This window comes from Ochotona princeps, chromosome 5 (genome assembly GCF_030435755.1).
Source record: "Ochotona princeps isolate mOchPri1 chromosome 5, mOchPri1.hap1, whole genome shotgun sequence".
Lineage (NCBI taxonomy): Eukaryota > Metazoa > Chordata > Mammalia > Lagomorpha > Ochotonidae > Ochotona > Ochotona princeps.
In genome coordinates, this window is record NC_080836.1 from 99,586,418 (window position 1) to 99,610,308 (window position 23,891).

The 23,891-nt window shown below is 41.4% G+C and overlaps 1 protein-coding gene across 1 annotated transcript; it reads right to left on the reverse strand.

Annotated features, from left to right (window-relative positions):
* Positions 1-10,402: 10,402 nt before the first annotated feature.
* On the reverse strand, positions 10,403-17,808 carry SLC19A3 (solute carrier family 19 member 3). The gene is made up of 5 exons (XM_004576749.2): positions 17,639-17,808; positions 15,118-15,943; positions 13,238-13,430; positions 11,081-11,222; positions 10,403-10,585 (listed from the first exon to the last, which is right to left on the reverse strand). The coding sequence occupies exons 1-5, from the start codon at positions 17,786-17,788 to the stop codon at positions 10,403-10,405; spliced, it is 1,494 nt and encodes a 497-aa protein (XP_004576806.2). The 5' UTR covers positions 17,789-17,808.
* Positions 17,809-23,891: the final 6,083 nt, after the last annotated feature.

Consider the following 23,891-nt stretch of genomic DNA (forward strand, 5'->3'; position numbering starts at 1 on the left):
AGGTGATTGTTCCTGTGGCCACTCCTGTGAAGTCACGGCTTTTCGCTTTGACAAATACATCCTGGGCATGGATAAAGACGTATTCATCTTTAAAATCCTCAGGTCCCTAGGACTATTTCTTGAGATTTCTCTATAGTGTGCATCAAGGCTGAAATTTTAGGACTGGAATGAGAGAAACCAGGGAGACTGTGCGTTCTCCTGCTGAGGTTCCCCTTACAAACTGCTACTGACTAAACTGGGCGGCTGCCATAGCAGGAATACATTTCATCACAGTCTGGAGCTTGGCAGTTCAAGGTCAAGGTCCCGTTGTGATTGGTGTCTGCAAGGACATAGCTGAGTCTACAACGATGGTAATTCTAGTCTAATCTAACATACAAATGAAAACCTATTTGGAACACCATATAATATATTTCAACTGTGTACGTTCTTTCCATAATTTCTGTAGTTAATAGTTTATCCATCCATAGCACCATCTTTTTATTTGAAAACTAACACATGACATATGCAATGACAGTGAAAAGTGTTTCCATGTCACACATTGTGGGAAAGCCATGCACTTTCAGTTGTGTGTCTAGAGGGCTGATGATTCACTTTGAGTAACACAGGCTCCCCCATCCAGTCCATCAGTCAGCCTTCGGAATACATTTTCAAGACAACAGGGTTATTTAGATAGAGTGGGGGTGTGATAATTACAGTCAAGTTAAGTGGCACCTAGAGCAGTAAAACCTTTTCTCAGGCCCAGGTCAAAACCCTGTGGTCCTCCACGATTCTTTACATACAAGAACCAAAAAACTCAATACAAAGACTCCTAGAACTCATACGAGAATTTGGCAGAGTGGCAGGATACAAGATAAATGAACAAAAATCAACAGCCATAGTGTATGCAAACGGCCACAAGATGGAAGAAGATCTAACCAACAAGCTGCCATTCAAAATAACAGAGAAAAGCATCAAATATCTGGGAATAAATTTAACCAAAAGTGTAGAAGACCTTTATGAATAAAATTACAAGACACTCAAAAAACAAATAGAACAAGACCTCAAAACATGGAACAACATCCCATGCTCCTGGATAGACAAAATTAATATCATCAAAATGTCTATACTACCAAAAGTAATATATACATTCAGTGCAATCCCAATCAAATTACCCACAGCATTCTTCATCGAACTGGATAAAATGATACACAGATTCATCTGGAAACACAAAAAACCATGAATAGCCAGAACCACTCTGAAGAACAGGAACTTAACAGGGGGAATCACAGTACCAGATCTATGGACATACTATAGGGCAGTGGTTATTAAAACAGCCTGGTACTGGCACAAAGATAGAGAGGAAGATCAGTGGAACAGAATAGAAACAACAGATTGAAACCCCACAGAGATACAGTCAATTAATCTTTGACAAAAAGACAGACAACAATCCAAGCAAATGGGAAGGTCTATTTAATAAATGCTGCTGGGACAACTGGTTGATAGTCTTTAGAAACAAAAAGCTAGACCCACATCTCTCACCATACACTAAGATCAAATCTAAATGGATAAAAGATCTAAACCTACATCCAGAAACCTTCAAACTTTTGGAAGAAAATGTTGGAAACACACTGCAACATTTAGGAGTAGGCCCAAACTTCCTAAAAAAGACTCCAAAAGCAGTAGAAATTGAGACCAAAATAAACAATTGAGACCTCATCAAACTAAGAAGCTTCTGTACAATCAACAAAGTAAAAAAACAACCTACAGAATGGGAGAAGATCTTTGCACACGACATAGGAGATAGAGGGCTGATTTCCAGAATATACAAAGAACTCCAGAGAAACCAAAACACCAGAACAAACAAACTGCTCAAGAAATGGGCACGGGAAATGGGCAGACATTTCACAAAAGAACAAACCCAAATGGCAAACAAGCATATGAAAAAATGCTCAAGTTCCCTGACAATAAGGGAAATCCAAATGAAGACAACAATGAGGTACCACCTAACTCCAGTAAGGATGGCACACATACATAATACCACCAACACTTGTTGGCGAGGATGTGGGGAAAAGGGAACCCTTCTCCACTGCTGGTGGGACTGCAGACTTGTACAACCTCTATGGGAATCAGTATGGCGAATACTCAAACAACTGAAAATCAACATACCATATGATCCAGCAATAGCACTCTTAGGGATATATCCAAAACATCTCCTACACAAGAAACCAACATGCACACCTATGTTCATAGCAGCACAATCTACAATTGCAAAAACATGGAAGCAACCAAAATGCCCATCAATAGAAGACTGGATGAGAAAGCTATGGTTCATCTACTCTATGGAATATTACTCAGCTATTAAAAAAAATGAAATGCAGTTCTTTGTGGCCAAATGGGCCCAACTGGAATCTATCATGCTAAGAGAAATGAACCAATCCCAAAAGGTTAAACACCACATGTTTGCCTTAATCTGAGATGATAAGATGACAACTTGGAAGATAGTACCTGTATATTGTAATAATAGTGCAATCTATAACAACTTGTATCCAATGTAATAAGATAATGCAATGTAAACTATAAACCAACAATTAATGTCAAAATACTTAAGATCTACATAGAAAAACTGTAACACCTACTTTACCCTTAATATGCTATGTTAATCCGTGATGGAGGGAATGCAGGGAAGTCTTTCAGGACCATAAAAAGAGTGAGGAAAAAGTACAATATAGCCTATCAAGATCAAATCTGGTAATTCATAGACAACAGACTCAAAGCGGCACTTAACAATAGCAAAACTACTATACCAATGCTTGAGGGGGGAATCGGGTGCGATCCTGACAACCTCTTAACAGGAGGTCATGTGCGTGGATCAGGGGGGCACTGCAGAGTGGAGCAGGTGGTAAGGAGGAAGCTTGGATCCCAACCATGAAGACTCCCAGACCTTCACCACAAACTATTAATACAAGCAACAAGGACTATATCCCAACTGCCAAGGAGGCCACAGGGAATTGGATGCCCTCGGAGGCCGAGTACCCTCGGAGGTCACCCACCCCCAACCGGAGCTTCCACAGGGGATGGAACAAGTCCAAACACTACCGTGCAGAAACCAACGTCATCGGAAAGACAACCAGAAGCCCTGAGCGGTTCGCAGAAACAGAAGAACAATAAACGTCCTTCGGGACCAGGGAGGAGAGCTTTGTCTGGTCTGAACCTGGCTCCACCTCTGGACCCCCACCCTCTCTTGCGATGACCATCGGGATCGCTCCAAAAACCCCTCATAGCAAACAAACAATCATACAAACTAAAAAAACCTAAAATAAATAGACAAACAACAAAAAGTAGAGCTTGGAATCTGACAGGAAAGAGCTGGCGTGGATTGGCTCATGCCTCGCTGGGTGGGACACAAAGATTAGTCACTCCTCACCATGGTGTTGGGGATTTCCCTGCACAACCCCCCCAAAAACAAACAAATAAAAAAATGTTCAGCACCTTAATTGTCGACAAATGTCTTGTTAGAGTTACAAGTCAGTCTAGATTACCCTAAAATCTGCCAAGATCAGCAAAATTATACTTCAACACAACAAATGGCTAAATACTAAAATGAAATAAACACGAGACAGCTGAATGGTACCTTATAGCCATTTTAAGGTATATAGCAGCCGGTCCTGCATATAAACTAAAATTGAAATGTCAATGAGCTAATCATAGGTTGTGGTTAGGACTTGCTTTCTTTTTTTTTTTTTTTTTTTTTTTTTTTTTTTGTAACACACTGGTTACTCACAACCATGTCAATTCCATAATGTTGCAAATTGCTGTTGATGTTATGTCGGGACTCTTGGTTGAATGGGATGATATTCTACCAGCTCTAACAACGGACCAGAAATGGTCTCCCCAAGAGACTGTTCAACCCATCTGGACAATAAATAGCTGGACTTTATACTTGGTATATGTTTGCAAGGAAAGACTCTTGATTGAATTTGAACTGTAATACTACATCAAGGTGGAGGAATCCACCAGGGGGGAGGGGCGTGGGAAGGGGTGGGGAGATTCCCAGAGCCTATGAAACTGTAACATAATGCAAAATAATTAATAATAATAAAAAAAAAACCCTGTGGTCCTCTCTCTAGTTGTACCAATGGCTTGGAAGCTGGGCTGTATTTCCCATTTGACTTTCTTGGATCCCCTCATTCCGTAGTCATCTTACTGTTGTCTCTGAGACCCCCGGTAGATTCACTGGTTGTACATCCATAGCACCCCTCCTACCATAAGCATCAGGAACCAGCCTGGGTCTTCTCATGCCATGTGGGATCCAACTGACATTGAGGGACCCTCTTTCAAGAGAAATAGGATGTCACAGAAGGAGGATAAGATTTATTCCTTCCACTGTTTTTCTTGTTAAATTTTGTCTTCCTCCGTTCATGAGTCTGAAGATGTTCATGTGTGCCTTACTTGTATGTTATGCCTCTGGCACCTGGCTTTTTTTTTTTTTAAGATTTATTGATTTTTATTGGAAAGGCGAATATACAGAGAGGAGGAGAGACAGAGAGGAAGATCTTCCGTCCGATGATTCACTCCCCAAGTGGCCATAGCGGCTGGAACTGAGCCAATTCGAAACCAGGAGACTGGAGCTCTTCTGGGTCTCCCAAGTGGGTGCAGGGTCCCAAGGCTTTGGGCCGTCTTCGACTGCTTTCCCAGGCCACAAGCAGGGAGCTGGATGGGAAGCGGAGCTGCCTGGATTAGAACCAGTGCCCATATGGGATCCGGCGTGTTCAAGGTGAGGACTTTAACCACTAGGCTATCGCACCGGGCCGATATCTGGCTTTTAATACATAAATGATAGCTTTCGTTTTTTTATTTAGCCAAATGTTTCCCATGAGGGTATGTGTAAGAAAGAACCCAAATATTTCTGGATACCGGAATGAAGAGTAACAGGAAGTACCCATGTGTCATGGGTTGAGTCAGGTCCTCCTCCCGCTCCTGAAGATGATACATAAAGCCCTCCCCAGCAGGAGGAGGCATCAACCTCCCTCAGCTCTCCCACATCCTCTCTCCTCACCTCACCTGAGTCCTCTCTACTGACACCCTGGGTTGCTGTGGCTGTAGTGACAGCTGTGGCAGCTGTGGCTGTGGCAGCTGTGGGAGTTGTGGTGGCTGTGGTGACTGTGGCGGTTGTGGTGGCTGTGGTGGCTGTGGCAGCTGCACCACCTGCAGGTGCTACCGGGTGGGTTGCTGCTCCACCTGCTGCCCCTGCTGCTGCGGCTGCTGTGGGGGCTGCTGCAGCACTCCCGTGGTGTGCTGCTGCTGCCGCTCCTGTAGCTCCTGTGGCTCGTGCGGCAAGGGCTGCGGGAAGGGCTGCTGCTATCAGAAGTGCTGCTGCCAGAAACAGTGCTGCAGCTAGGAGGCCCACCTGGCTTTCGAGCTTCTAGGATGAGATGCTGTGCCTCTGCTCAGGTCCCCCTCCTTGGTGCTCTGAGACTTACTGATTTGGACTTTTTATCCCTTCCTTTGAAGACAATATTTCAAAAAAAATTTTTTTTATTAAAAAAAGATCTAAATGGAAAATGGCCATGGCCAAAATATAACCCCAGCCAAATATTTTCCCTGATGAGTATTGAAATGGCCTTCCTGCTGTACACTTTTCCTTCTTTGTGTCTGGGTGCACATGACTTTTCACCTGTCCTACTGTTGTTGTTTAAGTCACCACGTAGCTTTTGTCTACCTTTTCTGATAAAATAAACTGAAAACCCTGAGTATGATTTTGGTTTTTCTTTGACATTTCAGCAGGTTCTAGAACAGTTTGGATGTGTCTTCTTCTGCAGTCCCCTCCCCTTATGGATTTGGGTATCTGAAACTTGGTCCTCAGTGTGATGAGGTCAGCAGCGAAGCCTAGTGTATGATCATCAAAGAAATGTCCTTAGAAGGATTTAAGATAGTTTCTGTTAGACCCTCAGTTAATTCTTACAATAACCAGTTGTTAGACAAGAGCGCCTGTTTTGCAAGAATTTGCACTGTTGTGACAACCTCACCGGAGTCAGTGTAATAACAACACCATGTCCTTGAACTTCCCCAGTTGTGAGCTAAATCCATCTCTTTCCCCATAAAGTTCTCCAGGCTCAGTTATATGCTTATAGCAACATCATGTGACTAATAGTGTACATGTAAGACACTTTTGTGCCTCTGGACAAATTGAATGATAAACATGAGATGACACCAATATGAACACACGGGTGTTGGGTGGACCACTTCCGGGCCCTTGGGAACCTACACTTTACCTTGGCCACTTGCCATTTTGTATCTCAAGAGACCAGCATTCATGGTCCTGTGAGGCTCATTTTATAAAGACCCTCCCACTTGTTTTCCTTGTCAAAATGGGTCACATGCTTTTGCAACAACAAGTTCCTCAAACCAAAGTTAAACAGTTCAGGCACGCAGAGGCCTAAGTGTAAGCAACTGGAAGGCCCAATCCAGGCAGAACTGCAAGCTCAGAACTAGCTGTTCAGTTGTCCCTGCTATGAGCTAAACAATGGTCCTGCAGCTGAAGCCGGTGTGGCACGTAGCTGGCACATGCGGTTCTGTTGAAAGGATCTTGGTGCTGTCCACCAACTCTGGTGGTGACAGGACTGATGGGCAGGCAGGGAGCAATGTACACATCTGGGCCTATAGGGAGTATGCATGCCATCCCCTCCACGATCTCTGAGGGGGAGATGCATAAACTACTAAGGTGGAGCATTCGTTTGTGTGAGAAACAAAAGTATAGAACAGTGGATGGGTTTTGTTGATAAGCTCAATACCTCCTCCCTCATCCTATATGACCTTCAGTGTATAAAGTCTGATGCCACTAACAAACTTTGGCTTTGGACCATCAGAGTCCACACATGCTACTATTGGCTCCATGCACCAAGTCCATCGCTGTGGGACAGTGACAACCTTGAAAGAGATAAGTGAGGTAGTGATTCCACCAGCACTTGCAATCATGGCCTCCCCATGATGATGAAAGAGATCTACCATGGCCATCCTGGATTCTGAGGGCAGAGCAGAGTACATTGCCCACACCTAGTTCACACCTCCAGATATCCACCGAAGGAAATGACAGTTGAACAAACCATAGAGCAGTAGTTTAAAGATGAAAACCATCAGAGAAGCAAAAGCCCAAGTACTTCCCGAAACTCTTACAATTAAATGAGAAATACGAGAAACAGGAATGAGCAGGACAATACTATTCCTTCAAATGCAGCAACACATTAATATTAGAATTTGATGGTGAAGAGATTGATGAAATGCTTGAAAAGGAATTCAAAAGATGATCTCATAATGTTAAGGAAAAACAATAAGAAGCAAAGGAGTTAAGAAAATCCATCCTTGACATGGATTAAAAAACTTTCCCACAAGATTGAAGTCTTGAAGAGAAATCAAGCTGAAATATTAGAAGTGGAGAATTCACTATGCCAAATAAAATATTCAGTGGAAAGCCTTAATATCAGATTTGGTGAGCTAGAAGACAAGGTTGGGTTCCATGACATACTTAGGCTCAGGGTGCATACCGTTTTGTCTTGGCATGCATATGTATTGCAAGTGGATATCTGCATAATTTGCCTGTGGTGAGTTGGTTTTGGCCAAGATCTACATGAAGCTCAGCAGTGCTGAAGCAACTTATGTGGTCATTGATGTCAGACCTTTGCCATTGCTTTTATAGAAGTTATTTTTGGGATTTTCAAATTACACCATGATTTCTTTCAAGAAAATTGTATAACCTTTTTGTAAACGCCTTTTTGTTTGATATCTGGAGAAGTTGAGAGGACCCTAATGTGATCCAATACCACTCATCAGAACTACAGCAGTAATTTGATTTTATGCAGTTTATCTTAGGTATGGAATGGGAATTTGGATCAGCATTTATGAGTCATTCCTTATATTGATTATATGGCGTCCAAATTTTAAAGAAAATGGTATGTTTGACTCATTGCTTAAAATGACTAGTTAAGGTTTTTGGTGTACTTTAGGAATCTTTGCATTTATCTAAAATTTTTTTACTATACTTCCTCTGAAAATAGGATTAATAGATTTACCTTGGTGAAAGTATTTTTTAAAAGGGTATAGAAAGTGTATATGGTAAAAACAAACAAACAACTAAAAACCTTGCTGTATCCTGTGTATGGTTGTACATACCCACTAGAAGCTGTCCGACATTGAGGGGTCCATTTCTAGTGTTCATTCATCAGGTCCTTGCCGTGGGAATGAGGTCCATCAGGTGTCTCTACTGGAAATACTCAGAAGAGAAAAAAGCCGTTTTTGATGGTCTGTGGTAACTGTGGTTACAAGTAATTCATGTAAAGTGACGGAAGTCACACTCTGCTTTCAGTATCAGGGACTTCCTCTCCGAATGTTTCCATTCTAACTTGTAACATGGCAAGAGAATTTTCTCTCAAATAAGCACTGCCACAGGAAGTTTGAGTTACCTCTATATGTAAATATATAGGGCTACATAATATTTAGGACTACATAAAGCTGAAGCTAACGAAAATAGAAAAAAAAGTGAGATGAGGCAAAGATTAAAATGTTTAATTTTCCAGCATACATTTCATTGCTAATATTATTGAAATGGGATTTTGGAGGGCTTTTTTTAAAATCTGAATTTACATTTTAGAAGTTTCTGAAATAGTGGACAAATGTATCATTCAAATGATGGCAGTTTACTGTGGAGAGGTGGATGATTACTGGAAAAGGAGGGTATAAACTGCTTATGCTCAATTTCCATAAAAATGACTAAATGGGGCCCGCTGGCTAAAGTCCTCGCCTCGCATGCACTGGGATCCCATATGGGCGCCGGTTCTAATCCCGGCAGCCCTGCTTCTGTTCCAGATCCCTACTTATGGCCTGGGAAAGCAGTCGAGGACGGCCCAAAGCCATGGGACCCTGCACCCACATGGGAGACCTGGAAGAGGCTCCTGGCTTCTGGCTTTAGATCGGTGCAGCTCTGGCTGTTGTGGCTGCTTGCTTGGGGAGTGAATCACTGGTGGAACATCATCTTCTCTGTCCTCCTTTTTTCTGTGTATATGCGTTTCCAATAAAAAAATCTTTATAAAAGTGACTAAATGATATGTTTATCCTAAAGCAGGTGAATGTTGTGTTTCAGTGGCTCGGACAAGTTCCTGGAGTGAGTTTATGCAATATATTTACTTAGGCACATCACTATATATGTATATATATATATATACACACACACACACACACACATATATATATATAGGTTAACATGAATAAAACAATGTGAATCTTTGTCACTAGCAAAAAAAATTGCAGAAGTATGTCTGCAATCTGAGCTTGTTGCAAGCATGTAATCTTCTTTGCTTGAAGTCACAGCTCTGATTTGAGAGAAGGTCTGGTTTTTCAGCTACAGAAAGGACCATATCCTGTGCATTTTCCTGAGAATATAGGGGCACCCAGAACTGGTTCAGTAAACTTTGAAAGGGACCCACACTGAAACAAAACCTAAAGCAGCTAAGCAGATAGGAGATCGAAATGTTGTTTTGGGGAACCAAACTGACTATCTTTTATAAAACCGGAATTATTTTCCAATGCTTTTCTTTGGTTTAGCTCATGGTTACAGAATTCTGGACAGAGCTAGTGTTGATGGTGACTACCTTTGCATATGCATCTATGGCAATCTGTTAGGAGAATTCAAATGCCAAGAGTTCATCTTCAGATACTATTCAGAATTTATTAAAAGACAGATTCTGGAAACTTTCAACACATTTTATATAGCACAGTCTCTGCTAATTCACAATTATGTGCTTCATTCACTTCCATAAACTTTGTTCTTATCTTCTTACCTTTCCCTTTTGTAGACAGTGATATGGAATGAAATAAGGGCCTCAGGGGTCATTGTGGGAAGGGGGCTTATCGCTCCTTGGAGACCTTGGGAGTTCATGTGTGTGGCCTTCTACAGACACAAAAGCACCTGGAGATGTTTCTGAGGTAGCTCAATCAGGCACAAAATGAGAAGTGGCCATGGGAAAATGTAAGTGATGATATTAACAGTCAGTGAAATGTGTTATCAGGGTTGGGGAGAGCCCCTAGAAATGGGATCAAACGAAATAACTTATTGGCAGTGTGAAAAAATGTCCTAGGGATTGGTTGCCTGCTTCAGTGAGATTCAACAAGCATCTAAACCAAGCCAAGGTTCAATCCAATGGTCAGTCCAGTTAGTACTTCTGTTTACAGAAATGTCAACTCCAGGGCCCCAACACAGGTGTCTCAGTGGCGGTGATGGGCGCTGTGAGGTTCATTCGCGCACGGTTATCTGGTCTTGACATGAGGCCTCATTGTGGTTTTTGAAAATTCAAGTGTACAGAGCGTGTCAGTTTATGGCGGCACATGTCACTGAGTGGCTTTGAAAACCACTGCAACAGGTCACGTGCTGAAGTTAGAACTTTGTTGATATGATGTTGTCATTACTTGGCCCCTCTGCGGGGGCCTTTCCTGGGTTCTCCTTGGTAGCTGGGCTCTGTACTTCCTGATTTCGACATTTGGCCGAGTAGATGATGTACAAGCTCCTCATCAGGAAAACTCCAGCAATGACTGCAAAATAACTCCCATACACTAAAAACTGGAGAAAAAAAGTAATTATTAGCTATGCATATAAATATGGCTATCAAATATTCCTATGATTAAGCCTAATGGTACTATTGACTTCCTTAAATTACAATAGACCCAAGATCTTAATATGGATCATTTCGACTGGATAGCAGTTTTTTTCCTACTTTAAAAGAATCAGATATGAAAATAGAAGCAAAACAGTGACTTGCCTTTGGAACAGTTTGCTTGTGCTCAAGTTCTAGTCCCTATTTTCAATAGTAAATAAAAATAAAAACTGATCCATAGCTAAAGGCAGCTACCATGCTGCATGCAACATCCTCGGGAATGAATTTGGACTGAGGTTACTTGTTACGTGCTTTATGCAGGTAAATTCTGACCTAGAAGTTATTATTGCTGGAAACCTCTTCTTGTGTAATAATAGGACAATTAAGAAATTACAGATTTCAAAATTTGCCTCGTGAAGCTAAAACCTTTAAGGAGACTCCCTAGGCAGGTTGCAGCTTACCTGAATGTCAACTTCCAGGTTGAGCCCTCTCTGATCGACTACAATCACGGTCATAACGGTTTGAATCACCAAGGCAATGAAGGTGTTGATTCCAAACACCAGGGCATAGCGTTCCACACTGAGATTAACTGCAATCTGAAACCTATTGTGAAATACCAAATAAACATAGAAGTACTAACACACATTGGGACTGTTTAATAAAAACAAAAGAAACTGAAATACCACTGAAGTTTGAATTGGCCGTAACATGGCAAAATTCCTCAAACCTAGTTTAATGTCTTACAGAAATTCATGTTTTAAGTTCTTGTGACTGAGAATATTGGGTGGTATCTGATGTAAGCTGCTAATTTATGCATCATCCAGTCTGAAAATTTTCTAGAAAATCATTTCATGTAATTGTCATTTGTCTGTATTAAGTTTCTAAGTTTGGTCTGTGAATTTTGCTTTGGCATCTCTCAACCTCATATCTGGCTGAATAGTGAGTGAATCTGTAATTTGGAATAACTTCATGCATTTAAAAATATTATAAAACATATATAAGACTAGCAAATATAGATTGTTTGGAATGTAGGGGAAAGGCGCCGAGTTCTGAGGATTTCTGTATTTTGTTTTGAATGGCAGAATAGCAGAGTGAAAGATCTTTCATTCACTGGTTCACTTCATCAAATGTCTACAACAGGCAGGGCTGGGCCAGGACAAAACTAGCAGCTCAGAACTCAACCCAAGTCTTCCATGTGCAGCAGCCCCATGTCTTCCAAGGGCAGCAGGCCCACGTCTTCCAAGGGCAGCAGGCCCACGTCTTCCAAGGGCAGCAGCCCCGTGTCTTCCAAGGGCAGCAGGCCCACGTCTTCCAAGGGCAGCAGGCCCACGTCTTCCAAGGGCAGCAGGCCCCATGTCTTCCAAGGGCAGCAGGTCCATGTCTTCCAAGGGCAGCAGGCCCACGTCTTCCAAGGGCAGCAGCCCCGTGTCTTCCAAGGGCAGCAGGCCCACGTCTTCCAAGGGCAGCAGCCCCGTGTCTTCCAAGGGCAGCAGCCCCGTGTCTTCCAAGGGCAGCAGTCCCGTGTCTTCCAAGGGCAGCAGGCCCACGTCTTCCAAGGGCAGCAGCCCCGTGTCTTCCAAGTGCAGCAGGTCCATGTCCTGCTGCCTTCTCATGTGAACCAGCAGGATTCAGTCCTGGGCAGTCTGACATGGGAATGACATAAACATGTACCCACAATGTTTATGCCAAGAATTTTTAAATGGGAAAAAATTCTAATATTAACAAGAACAAGTTGGAAAAATAAATCTGATTCATTACAGTAGTTACAGAATAAACTTGCCAAGTAGTTTAACCTCTTTTCTTGTCAAATGATCTTCCCCCTGGTGTTCAGATTTGTGCTGGCAACATTTACCAGACATTTTGAGCAAAGTAAGATCACAACTTTAAATATTTTTCTCTTCATTTCTTTCATGCAATTTGAAGATCAAATGTTTCCTTTTTTTATGTAACATCAAAGCACATTTCTACTGTCAGCGTTAGCTGCACTTTTGTTTTCAAAGAAACCAAATGACTTTAGATAATTTTTTAAAACATCCAAAGACTGGGTGTAAAATTACAGGAAACTGTGTATTACAGATATTTAAATAAAATAATTGGCCTCTTGTTGTGGTGAATTGCTAAAAATATAAAATCAAAACTTGATCATGTGGAACATATGTGTCCCAGCTGCTCCATTTCTCATCCAGCTCCCTGTTTATTGCTTAAGAAAGCAGTGGAAGATGGCCCAAAACCTTGGGACCCTGTATCCACATGGGAGACCAGAAAGAAGCTCCTGGCTCTTGGCATAGAATCAACTCAGTTCTGGCCATTACGGTCATTTTGGGAGTGAGCCAGCTGTTGAAAGAGCTTTCTTTCTGTCTCTCCTTCTCTGTAAATATGCATTTCTCATAAAAATATTAAAAAAAAAAAGAGACCTGTAGAGACTTTTTTCTTAATTTCAGTAATATTCAGAAATCAAATAGATCAATAACGATTTACTTAGTTGGCCTTTATTTAATATGCAGCAATTTATATTTCATGTTGGAAATAGTTACAGCCCTTCTCAAGTTCGCAAGCAGGGAAAACAGTAGAATATGGCTTATTTTTAGTAATGGAAAGAACTGGCGGGTGATACTTACACTGCTATGGTTATGAGAAGCATATAGCTGGACTTGAAGATCAGGTAGCCAGCATAGCAGACCCAGATGTCCACTGTGTAACGCATGGCAAACAGAGAGCCTGCACCGATAGCCGAGAAGACCGCCAGCGCCAGCTCTCCCACAAGATCCCAGTTGACTTTGACATAACCCACAGCAAAGGCGGCTACAGCCCCTGAAAAGGAAGCAAGAGAACATCAGACATGACTTCACATCCAAGAAGAACAGCATGCTGTCTTCGAAACTCATGGCTAGGGTAATTCTGTAAGAGGAGTATTGCTTTCGCGAAAACTGTGTGACCAACTTTGACGCAAATTTATCCTTTTCCAGTCGTGGGTTTTTTTTTTTCTGGCTTCCCTTTTCACTTCCTAATCTTGCAGTCACTTGATTCGCCATCACATTTCTCATCTAGTGTTAGCTGAATGACAGGAATCATACTACGTGGAGAAGCAGAAAGTTCCTACACGGTGGTGTGGGGAGGATGATGCTTGAATCCAGTTAAACACACAGCATGCAGTGTGAGGATGGCTGGCACAACTGCTCTGAGCACACCTCCTTCCCAGTGGCCTCCTTTGTCGTCAGGCAAGCTTTCCCCCGCACTGCGCAGTCAGCTGTGCTGCTCATTGCTAATCCTTATTCCTCTTTGTCTTCCTTTTAATTCCCACCTTAAGGGCTTCCAGACCTGACCTGATTTCTTGTGTTATCAGATGAGATTTCTGTTGACTTGTAGAGTTTAAGAGGCTCCATAATTGACAGCAATTATTTCAAATTATTGGCAGCTGGTGAATTAAGACTCTCATAAGTGACGTAAGTACCATGACTACAAAGGATTTGAAAAATTTTCCCCCAAAACTTGGAAAGTGCATTCCATTCAGCAAGTGAATTTAGCTTGGTCCTGGCTTCCGGGAGTTCAACTGAGGCCTTCTGAGAGAGAGTGATCAAACATGGGCCTTGAGGGTTTTCTGAAACTTTTGTGTAAATGAGGGTGTATAAAAGTCTGACTTCCTAGAAAAGATATCTTCAAAGTCTCAGTTAGGTTCCCATGTACCAGGATATAAATATTTATTCTAGGATACACTTCAAAGGAAGAGTTTCCTCTGTGATTAGCATTCAGGTATATGAGCCAGACCAATCCTTTAGCAGAGACTCTTCCAGTGAGAACCCGGAAACACTGAATGCATTTTCTAAAGTAATTAACAAAAACTCCTGTTTATCTATTTTTATATTAGGTGCATTCCTGAAAGAAAAAAGTACAATAATGCTTGTTAAAATGAAAAAAGTGGAGTCTACAGAATTCTTTGCTGTAGGTTAGCTAATCCTCCCCTGGCAATAACTAGGATCCCATATGGCTGCTGGCTCATGTCCTAGTTGGTCCACTTTCCACCCAGCTCCCTGCTAAAGTGCCTGGGAAAGCAACAGAGCATGGCACAGAACCTCTAAGCCCTGCATCCACTTGGGAGGCCTGGAAGAAGCTCCTGGCTCCTGGCTCCTGGCTCCTGGCTCCAGAACGGCTCAGCTCTAGCCATTGTGGTAATTTAGACAGTAAACCAGTGGATGGAAGATCTTTATCTCAGTCTATCCTTCTCTCTGTAAGCCTGTCTTTCCAATAAAAATAAATGGATCTTTTATTTAAAAAAATGTGGAATCTTAGAGATTTGACTAGAATCATGTTGTGTGATTCATGCTGAATTTGAGTTAGTTATGCACATTAGGTAAATGATCACACTGTTCTTACTCATCCAGAGCCTTCCATTCCTGGAGAAGATTAAGTTTGAGAGAGCAGTTCCCACCAGGCAGACATTTGGTATCTGCAGAAATGGACTTAAAAGGAAGCCCATCAAAAGAAGAGCAGTGACACTCACCTCCAAATGTTGCAATAGCTTCTACTGCCCCATTATAGACGGAAGAATCTTGGGAAGGTTTCTTGTAATCCCATAAGATTTGAACATAGTTCAAAACCTGGTTAAAACCTGCAGTGGAAAAGGCCCACCAGAAAGACCAGTAAAAAAGACGTTTTGAGGAGTAACATTCCTTCAAGTCCTGGAACCACTGCACGAAAACCTCCAAAGCCACGTTTCTGGGGCTGCTGACCTGGCCATCGTCCTGGTTCCCTGAAGTCACTGAGAGTGTTTCCAAAGTGAGATTCTTCTCCTTGCAGCCTGGAGTGTCATTCTGAGGAGCTTCTTCTAATATCGTGTCCATGCGTGGTGACTCCTTTATCTCCTTGCTGGGTTTTGCATGAAAGAACATGCTTTTCTTGGGCATCGGTAGAAAAAGTGAGCAAATGAAAGCCACAGAGACGGAGATCATGCTTATGACATTGAGGTAGAAGTATGACACGTTGCTCAGGGAGACCAACATCTGGCCCAGCACTGAGGCTATGGTGTAGGACACGAGAGTGATGCTCCTGCAGTAGCTGCTGACCCTTTGATAGTGCTCGAGGCTGACCACACTGTAGATGTAGGCGTAGTAGGCCACCTCGGTGGCCGTGACCATCCCATAGAAGAACTCAACAGCCTGCATGGCCATCACGCCTCGGCCAAACAAGAGCAGCAGCCAGGTGATGATGAAGCTGATCCCTTGCAAGATGATGACCGGCTTATAGCGGACGTAATCGGTAAGGACGAACACGGGGAGCAGCAGCACCAGGTAAGAGTAGGTCCAAACAGGAAGGATCTTATTTGTGATCTGTGAAGTTGACAAACAACGTGACCACCGACACATGACCAAGAAACACTTGGCTTTCTACCGCAGCACACATCTTTATGACAGAAGCATGTGACTGGAAGCTGAGTTTCAAAGAAACCACTCAGATAGCCTCCTTTCCCATCAAGAACAAACAAACAACACAACAACAAAAAACCCAGAAATGTAAATACTTACATTTATCTCAGTAGAATTTTTAGGTCAGCGTATATCTGAACAATGTTAAGTTTAGAACAGTACATAAAGAAGTTGAAAACAAAACTATGCAGATAGTTTTTGGGTTTTCAGGTTCTTAAAATGCCACCTCTTGTTTAAAGATTAACATCATATCAAAAGGTTACAATGTTAAGAGAGTGATGCATTTTATCTTTATTTGATCTTTCCTTTTGTCAAATATTTCAGCCCTTTCGAAGTCTGTATACACACACATCAGAAGATGGGAAAAGAATAAATGACTTTGCAGATCAAGGAATGGGAATAAACAAGCAGACAAATAAACTTCCTAAGCTTCCGATTCTTCCCCCCCAATTGATTTGAACATTCCAATGCAAATCTGGTCTCATGTATTAATGAAAAATGCAAGAGACCTCAAATTTTAAATTTATTTTTATTGGAAAGTAAGATCACAGACAAGAGGAGAGACAGAGAGGAAGATATTCCATCTGCTGATTCACTCCCCAAGTGGCCACAATGGCTGGAGCTGAGCCAATTCGAAGCCAGGAGCCTCTTCTGGGTCTCTCACATGAGTGCAGGGTCCCAACACTTTGGGCCATACTCTACTGCTTTCCCTGGCCACAAGCAGGGCGCTGGATGGGAAGCAGGGCTGCCTGGATTAGAACCAGTGCCCATATGGGATCCAGGGCGTGCAAGGTGAGGACTTTAGCCACTAGACTACCACACCAAGCCAGAGACCTTAAATTTTAAACATTCAAGGAAGTTGTCGATGATGTTTGGAGACGTAATGCATGAGTGTAGCTTTCAAGATCACTTCACTCTTCAGTCTTAATGAACATTTGGGTCCACTAAGGTCACTGCAGAAAGAGGACGCTAACGAAAACCAGTGCCAACTGCGCTGCTGCTTTGATTAAGGATGTATTAGGTGGCCCCCAAGTGGGGTAGCCGAGTTGACTCTGGACCCACATCTCTCTCTTGTTGCCATTCTTAGGACACATTTCCAAATGGGAAACTCTGAAACACAATTGCCTTGTGACATTACACCACAGAACGAGCTTGTCTTCTGGATCTTTCTATCTCATCATCACATAATCTAGTTCCAATTAGAAGTCAGGAAACACTTCAGTAACAGCATGAATGATTTGTGGACTCTTCATGAAGGACATCCATTGTAAAACTAGAGGGGAAATCAATGGAGCAGGGGGAATGACCTTGGGGAAGGGAATGGGCAACCCAGAGCCTATGGAACTATATCATAAAGCAAAATAAAATATTTTTAAATGTTAAAAAAAAGAAGTCTAGATGAAGCCACCCACTGTGTACTGTATTTTTATTTCAGCTACCCATTTTTAAGAGTAGTTGGAAATGTTACATGAAGATGAAAATCCAACTCATTGAATGAGATCAGTGTGTTCATTGTACGTAAAGTTGAATGAAGCCCTGACTATGTCCATGTTCTGATCAAATTAAACCACCCAAAGATAGGTATGTTTAATAACTTACCTCTGTGCTTGTCAGATTTTTATTTGGTTCAGATAAATAAGGGATGAGGAAGGGCTCTGAAGGTCTCATCATGGAGAAAAAGCCAAATAAACAGAGGACCACAGTGGGATAAATCCAGGAATTGCTTGGTGACATCCTGAAACAGTCCATGACTGACCAAATGGAAGCAAAGCAAAAAGTAAGTGTTTTTTTTTTTTTAAATTTGCTATCTCAGATGTAATGAAAACATAATATTTCTAGATCTGACTGTCTCAAACATTTACAGGTTAACAAGCAAAAAGCAAATAGCAGATACACTACTCTCAAATATTCCAAATAAGATGGCCACATTCTTCTTTGTCAGTGAATTTCTTGTTGATTATTGCTAGGACACAAGAGAAGTATATCCTCAATGATAAATTAGCGATCAGAACTTGATTACTTCCAATGAGACCAATAGCTATAAGCATCTCCACCAGGTGATGCGATGACATTGGCAGAACCTGGATTGTCCCATTTTACAGATGAGCCACCGAACTGCAAGACACTTGTAGAAAAATCCAGGCCTCTCTGTCCTCTAACTGATGCAAGCAGGAGGCGAAACACACTCAGAAACCAGGCAACACTTGGTATCAGGGGAGGGGCTTGAGTTCCATTCTCTTTGTTGCATGAGACTCTCTTCCCCAATTCCTGCTACAGCTTGCAATATAGGCAGCCCATATCTGAGTGCTACTTGGAGTCCTGGAGGCATTGATTGTGATCCAGTTGCCTGCTGATGTACGTGGGAAAGCTGTGGATGATGACCGTAGTATTTGGTCCCTTGTTACCTATGTGGATGACCAAGATAGAGTTCCTGACTCTGGGCTTTGGTCTGATCAAGTTCTGAATTTTTGAGTTAACTGAGGAATGAAGAATGTATGGAAGCTCTCTGTCTCCTCCCTCTGTCACTCTGTCTTTCAAGCAACAGATGCATCTGTTTTTAAAGTCATCCTTACAGTTAAAAAATTCTTTAATAATTAATACTTCCTCAGTGTTTAATGCCGAGGCACAAATGGTCCTAGATGCCTTCAGAACCCAGCTGCCAAGAGCAATGGCCTTATATACCAAAGCCTATTCCTTTCTGATGGCTTTATACTTGGAAGTTTATGCCTTTCTTCGGAATCCTATCAAAAAATCTCATATTTAGGTCTTTCTTATTTCTATTGGTGTTAACTTTGATTATAAAATTAGCCAACATTTCATTTGATGAAATAGAATAAGACTCCCTACTTTCAGACTTTTCTGAAACGCAAATGATTCATGAAGTTTATAAGTAAAAAAATTCCCTTGAATGTCACTGCTAAAGTAATCCAATCTAGTTTCCCTAGAATTTTGAACTAAGTGACTTAGATTATTAGAAAAACAGTTATGCTTGTGGAATAAATCTGCAGTGTTGAGAGAAAAAAGATGGTGAAATAGGGTAAGGACACATTTATTTAAGCAGATGAAGAACCATTAGCCAGGGTGAAGCAGAGAGGGCATGATTCCAGAAAATAGGAGAGGACAGGCTGACAGCAGAGGATACCTGGAGACCTGTGGACATGGGGAAGCGGCAGAGACCGCGAGGTATTTTGCAATGACCAGATACCGCAGCAACCGTCAGCAATTGGAAATTGGAGCTCCACCAGGGGACAGGTGGGAAGGGAAATTCACGGGGAACTCAGGAGGTGAACCTAGCCATAGGACTGCCCATCCTACAGGAGATGCACACAACTCAAAATAGGATTGACCAAAAGTGATCTTTGCTGCAACACATGAAAATTAAACTCTCCTCAATTAACATATAGAGGAACCTCGATCAGACTCATTTGCTGACCTCTCAGGAAAACAGGCCAGAAGGGAATGGAGTTACATACAAAAAAAATAGAAAAACAATAGGAAAAAAAAATCATTAGCCCAGAATAACTAACCCAGAAAAATTTTATTTTGTCCTTGAAAATGAAATAAAATCTTCCACAGTAAAGAAAAGCTGAAAGAATTCACTCTTCCAGACCTGCCTACAAATGATACTTAAAGATGTTCTATTGACAGAGAAAAGGAATAGCACTTAAGAAAACCAAACCAATACAACGACAGGCGAGCAAATCAAACAATGAACAACCAATTGCTAAAATGACAAGAATAAATTACTACCTATCCGTACAAACTTTGAATATAAACGACCTAAACTTATCAGTCAAGCATCATAGATGAGCAGACTAGATCAAAAAAACCAAAACTCATTGCTATCTGTTGCCTAGAAGAGACACATCTCACCAACAAAGATATGCAGAAACTAAAAGTAAAAGAATGGAAAAAGATACTCCAGGCTAATGGAAAGGAAAACCGAGCTGCTGTATCCATTCTTAAATCAGAAAATACAGACTTCGACTTGAATAATATTAAAAGAGAATTTCCAGTCTTTCCATTGACCTTCTCTGTTTTCGTACGAGGGACCACTACTTTGTAGTATGTCTTGAAGTCTGCAATTGTGTTTCTTCCAGCTTCATTTTTATCATCTTATTAGTTTCTTAGGATTTTTTTTTCCATTTCTAATTTTTCTTGTTTTTTTTTCGTCTTGCTTTTCTTTGCTATTCTGGCTAAAAGTTTGTTTTGCTCATCTTAAAAAAATGGCTCTTTCTTGTTCCAATTTGAATTTTTAAATTTCAATTCCATTTATCTTTCTTGTGTTTTTAAAAATAATTTCTTGCATGATTAGATCATTTGCTTGAGATGTTCCTATTTTTTGTCAACACCTAATGTTATAATGTTCTTTTTCTTTCTGTTGTTGATTTATTTTTTGACTTTTCATATAAGGTGATGTACAGTAACTTTGTAATAATAAAGACTATCATATCCAGATTTGAAGATACAATACAGTCTGAATCTCTCTCCAAATCAAAGATGGACTCTCAATTAAACTATTAAATATATTTTGACAATAGGATGCTGGATTCTCTGCCACTATCCATGCCTACAATGTCAGGATACACTTAAATAGCAGAATGATGCACTTTTATATATGCAGGATTATACTATTGTAATAATGTATTCAAAATCAATGGACTGGAGGAGATTTGGAGAGGGGGAGGGGAACTTTATCATAAAATAATAAAATAAATTTTAAAAAGAAAGAAAAAACAAAAAGTAAAAATGATTATGTCGATTCTGTTAAAAATTCTGTAAAAACAATAAATAAAACAATAAAAATTTCCTGGGGCCCGGCATGGTGGTCCAGCAGCTAATGAACACACCAGGATCCCATATGGGCGCCGATTCTAATCCCGGCAGCCCCGCTTCCCATCCAGCTCCCTGCTTGTGGCCTGAGAAAGCAGTAGAGGATGGCCCAAAGCCTTGGGACCCTGCACCCGTGTGGGAGACCTGGGGGAAGCTCCTGGCTCCTGGCTTTGGATCGGCACAGCAGTGGCCATTGCGGTCACTTGGGAATTGAATCATCAGATGGAAGATCTTCCTCTCTGTCTCTCCTCCTCTCTGTATATCTGAATTTGCAATAAATAATAAATATTTAAAAATTTTTCCTGAAATGGAATATTCTCCAAAAATTTCAACAAATTGGAAAAAGCTGAAGATATTCAAAGGGCTGCGATGACTAGCTCTGCTTTTGGTCAAAATCATTGCAAGGGCAGACAGGAGCAACTGTTAGAGCACATGCTAGGCCTTCTGTTTCATCAGATAGATCACATGCTATTCCTTTTTAACTGCAGGAGATATTTTCTGGTAGATTCATCATTCCCTCCCAACTCATGTCTGTTTTCAGTATGGCTGCAATTAGGTCAATCTAATATTAGCTGAATCAGGAGGAGCGTGTCTAGCAGAACTATAAAACTACAGCAAACAGCTTAGAAATTGAACCTTTCATGTCTAGTCATAAAGTGCTATGAAATGTCAATAAGTTGAGGTCAGCTAAGAGTTGGGAAAAATGTGTGCTTCAAGGAAAATGTAGGGATTGTAGAACCATTTTACAGCTCTGTAAATTGTACTAACTGATAACAATGTAAAATAAGTCTTATCCATAAAAATGTAACGAGGTTTATCAAGTAAGGGGCACGTGATAAGATTCACCCAATGTTGTGGCAGTTGGTTAAGTCACTGCACTGGACTCTGACATCCCCAGACTGGTGAATCTAGTGCTGGCCGCAGTACTTTGAATTTGGCTTCTGCCAATTCTCCTGGGAACGCAGTGAAAACTGGCCTTAGTAGCCCTGAACCTTCGTAGGAGACCTGAACGGAGCTCCTGACTCCTGGCTTTGCCTGGCCAGGCCCCAGTTGCTGCAGAATTTCTTTCCCCTCTCAACCTTGTTGCTCAGCCTTTCAAATAGATACATTTAATAAATAAATATTCTTTTATGTTATCTATCCACTCCTCCTCCATTAATATTCAATTTCAATACGCTTGATCTTTTTTCCGTTTTCAAGGCTACCGATATAAACTTTCTGCATTTGAGGTATTTTCTTTTGAGCTGAATGTAACAGCCTCACTGGTTTCCTCCTTACTAAGTTAAATGAGACTGCTATCGCATGTTTATTTTTCTATCTGTATGTCTTAGTTTCAGTTTTCCCTGAAAATTATCCTTTCCTGCTGGATGCCATTCATCATGTATATAGTCTTTCCAAATTCCTCCCCACCTACTCCTCTGAATCTAAATTATTTATCAATAGTTGTTAAAGACACATTTGGCTTTAACCTTTTGACATTCCCCAAAACCCTAGTTTTAGGCAGATTTTTGGTTTTATCTATGGAGGTGGGATTTGGATCTGAGTAGTTCACAAGATGCTTGCTTTGTTTCAGAGTCTCCATCCAGCTCCATGGTTCTCTTGGATTCTTCTCTCCTGATGGCTAACAGACAATCCCTCCAAGTCACTGCTTGAAACAGGGATGGCCATATCCACCCCACAGGATTTTCTCAGAAGGTGCTCATTCTAAAGATGTCTTCTAAAATGTGCTCTACAAACCTTCTTTCTTATTGCTCCTTCTGCAGGTACACATTGGAGATTCATCAGAATTGGCCATTTTTAGCCATCTACAATCTAGAGATAGTAAGTGCAGGAAAATACCTGGTAGATAGTTTTAACTAAAATGCTAAGCTGCAACAGGCCAAAGTTTGTGCATTTTTCTTATTAAATAAAAAGTACAGATGGCTACAATTTTGGGCTAATCCCCTACACTAGGCTCACATAAACCCAACTTAAAACAAAATAGAGGGTATATCGCTGTGGCACAGTGAGTGAAACTGCCACTTGGGGCACCTCAGTGCAATACTGGAGTGCCAGCTAAAGTCCTGGCTAATGTTCTTCCTACACAGTTTCTTGCTGGTGCATCCTGGGAAGCAGCAGCAGTGGCTCAAAGTACTGTGACCTCTCCCACCCATGTGGGAGTCTCAGATAGGGTTCCAGGTTCCTGACCTCAGCGTGGCTGAGTCTTGGCTGCCACAGCCACTTGGAGAGCAAGCCAGCACAGGGAAGATCCCTGTTCTCTGTGTCTCTCTCTCTCACATATTCACTCTTGCTGTGCCTTTTAAGTAGATACAAGATGAACATAAAAATATTTGTTAATTGGGCCTGGCACAATGACTCAGTGGCTAAATCCTCACCATGCACACACCAGGATCCCATATGGATGTTGGTTCATATCCTGGCTGCTCCACTTCCCATCCAGCAACCTGCTTGTGGCCTGGGAAAGCAGTCGAGGATGGCCTCAGTAAGGCCTTGGCACTCCACACCCTCATGGGAGATCGGGAGGAGACTCCTAGTTCCTGGCTTTGGATTCAGCTCTGCCACTGTGGCCACTTGGGGAGTGAACCAGTGGACAGAGGATTGTTCTCTCTGTCTCTCCGTAAATCTGTCTTTCCAATAAAAAGAAATCCATCTTTAAAATATACATACAGATTTGTTCATTAAAAGATAAAACTATCAAACTGAAACCAAAAATGAATCTCATAAGCTAAAAAAAAAAAAAAATCCAAGGATTAAAGAGGTATGGTCAAATTTCCCAACCAGACATTTCAATTGGCATTATAATGATGCTAATCCTTATAAAAAAGGGGCAACTAGAAATAACTTCATGTTAACCCATCAATTTTCCTATTGCTTTCTTCTTTCCTCTCTACCTTACATAGAAAGCCATTTTAAAATAGCCAATTGGAATTCTGTCACTGCTTCCAGTTTACCAACACTAAACTCTTCTGCTCAGCCCATTGGAACACTCATTCTATTTTGTGGGACATTTACTCTATTA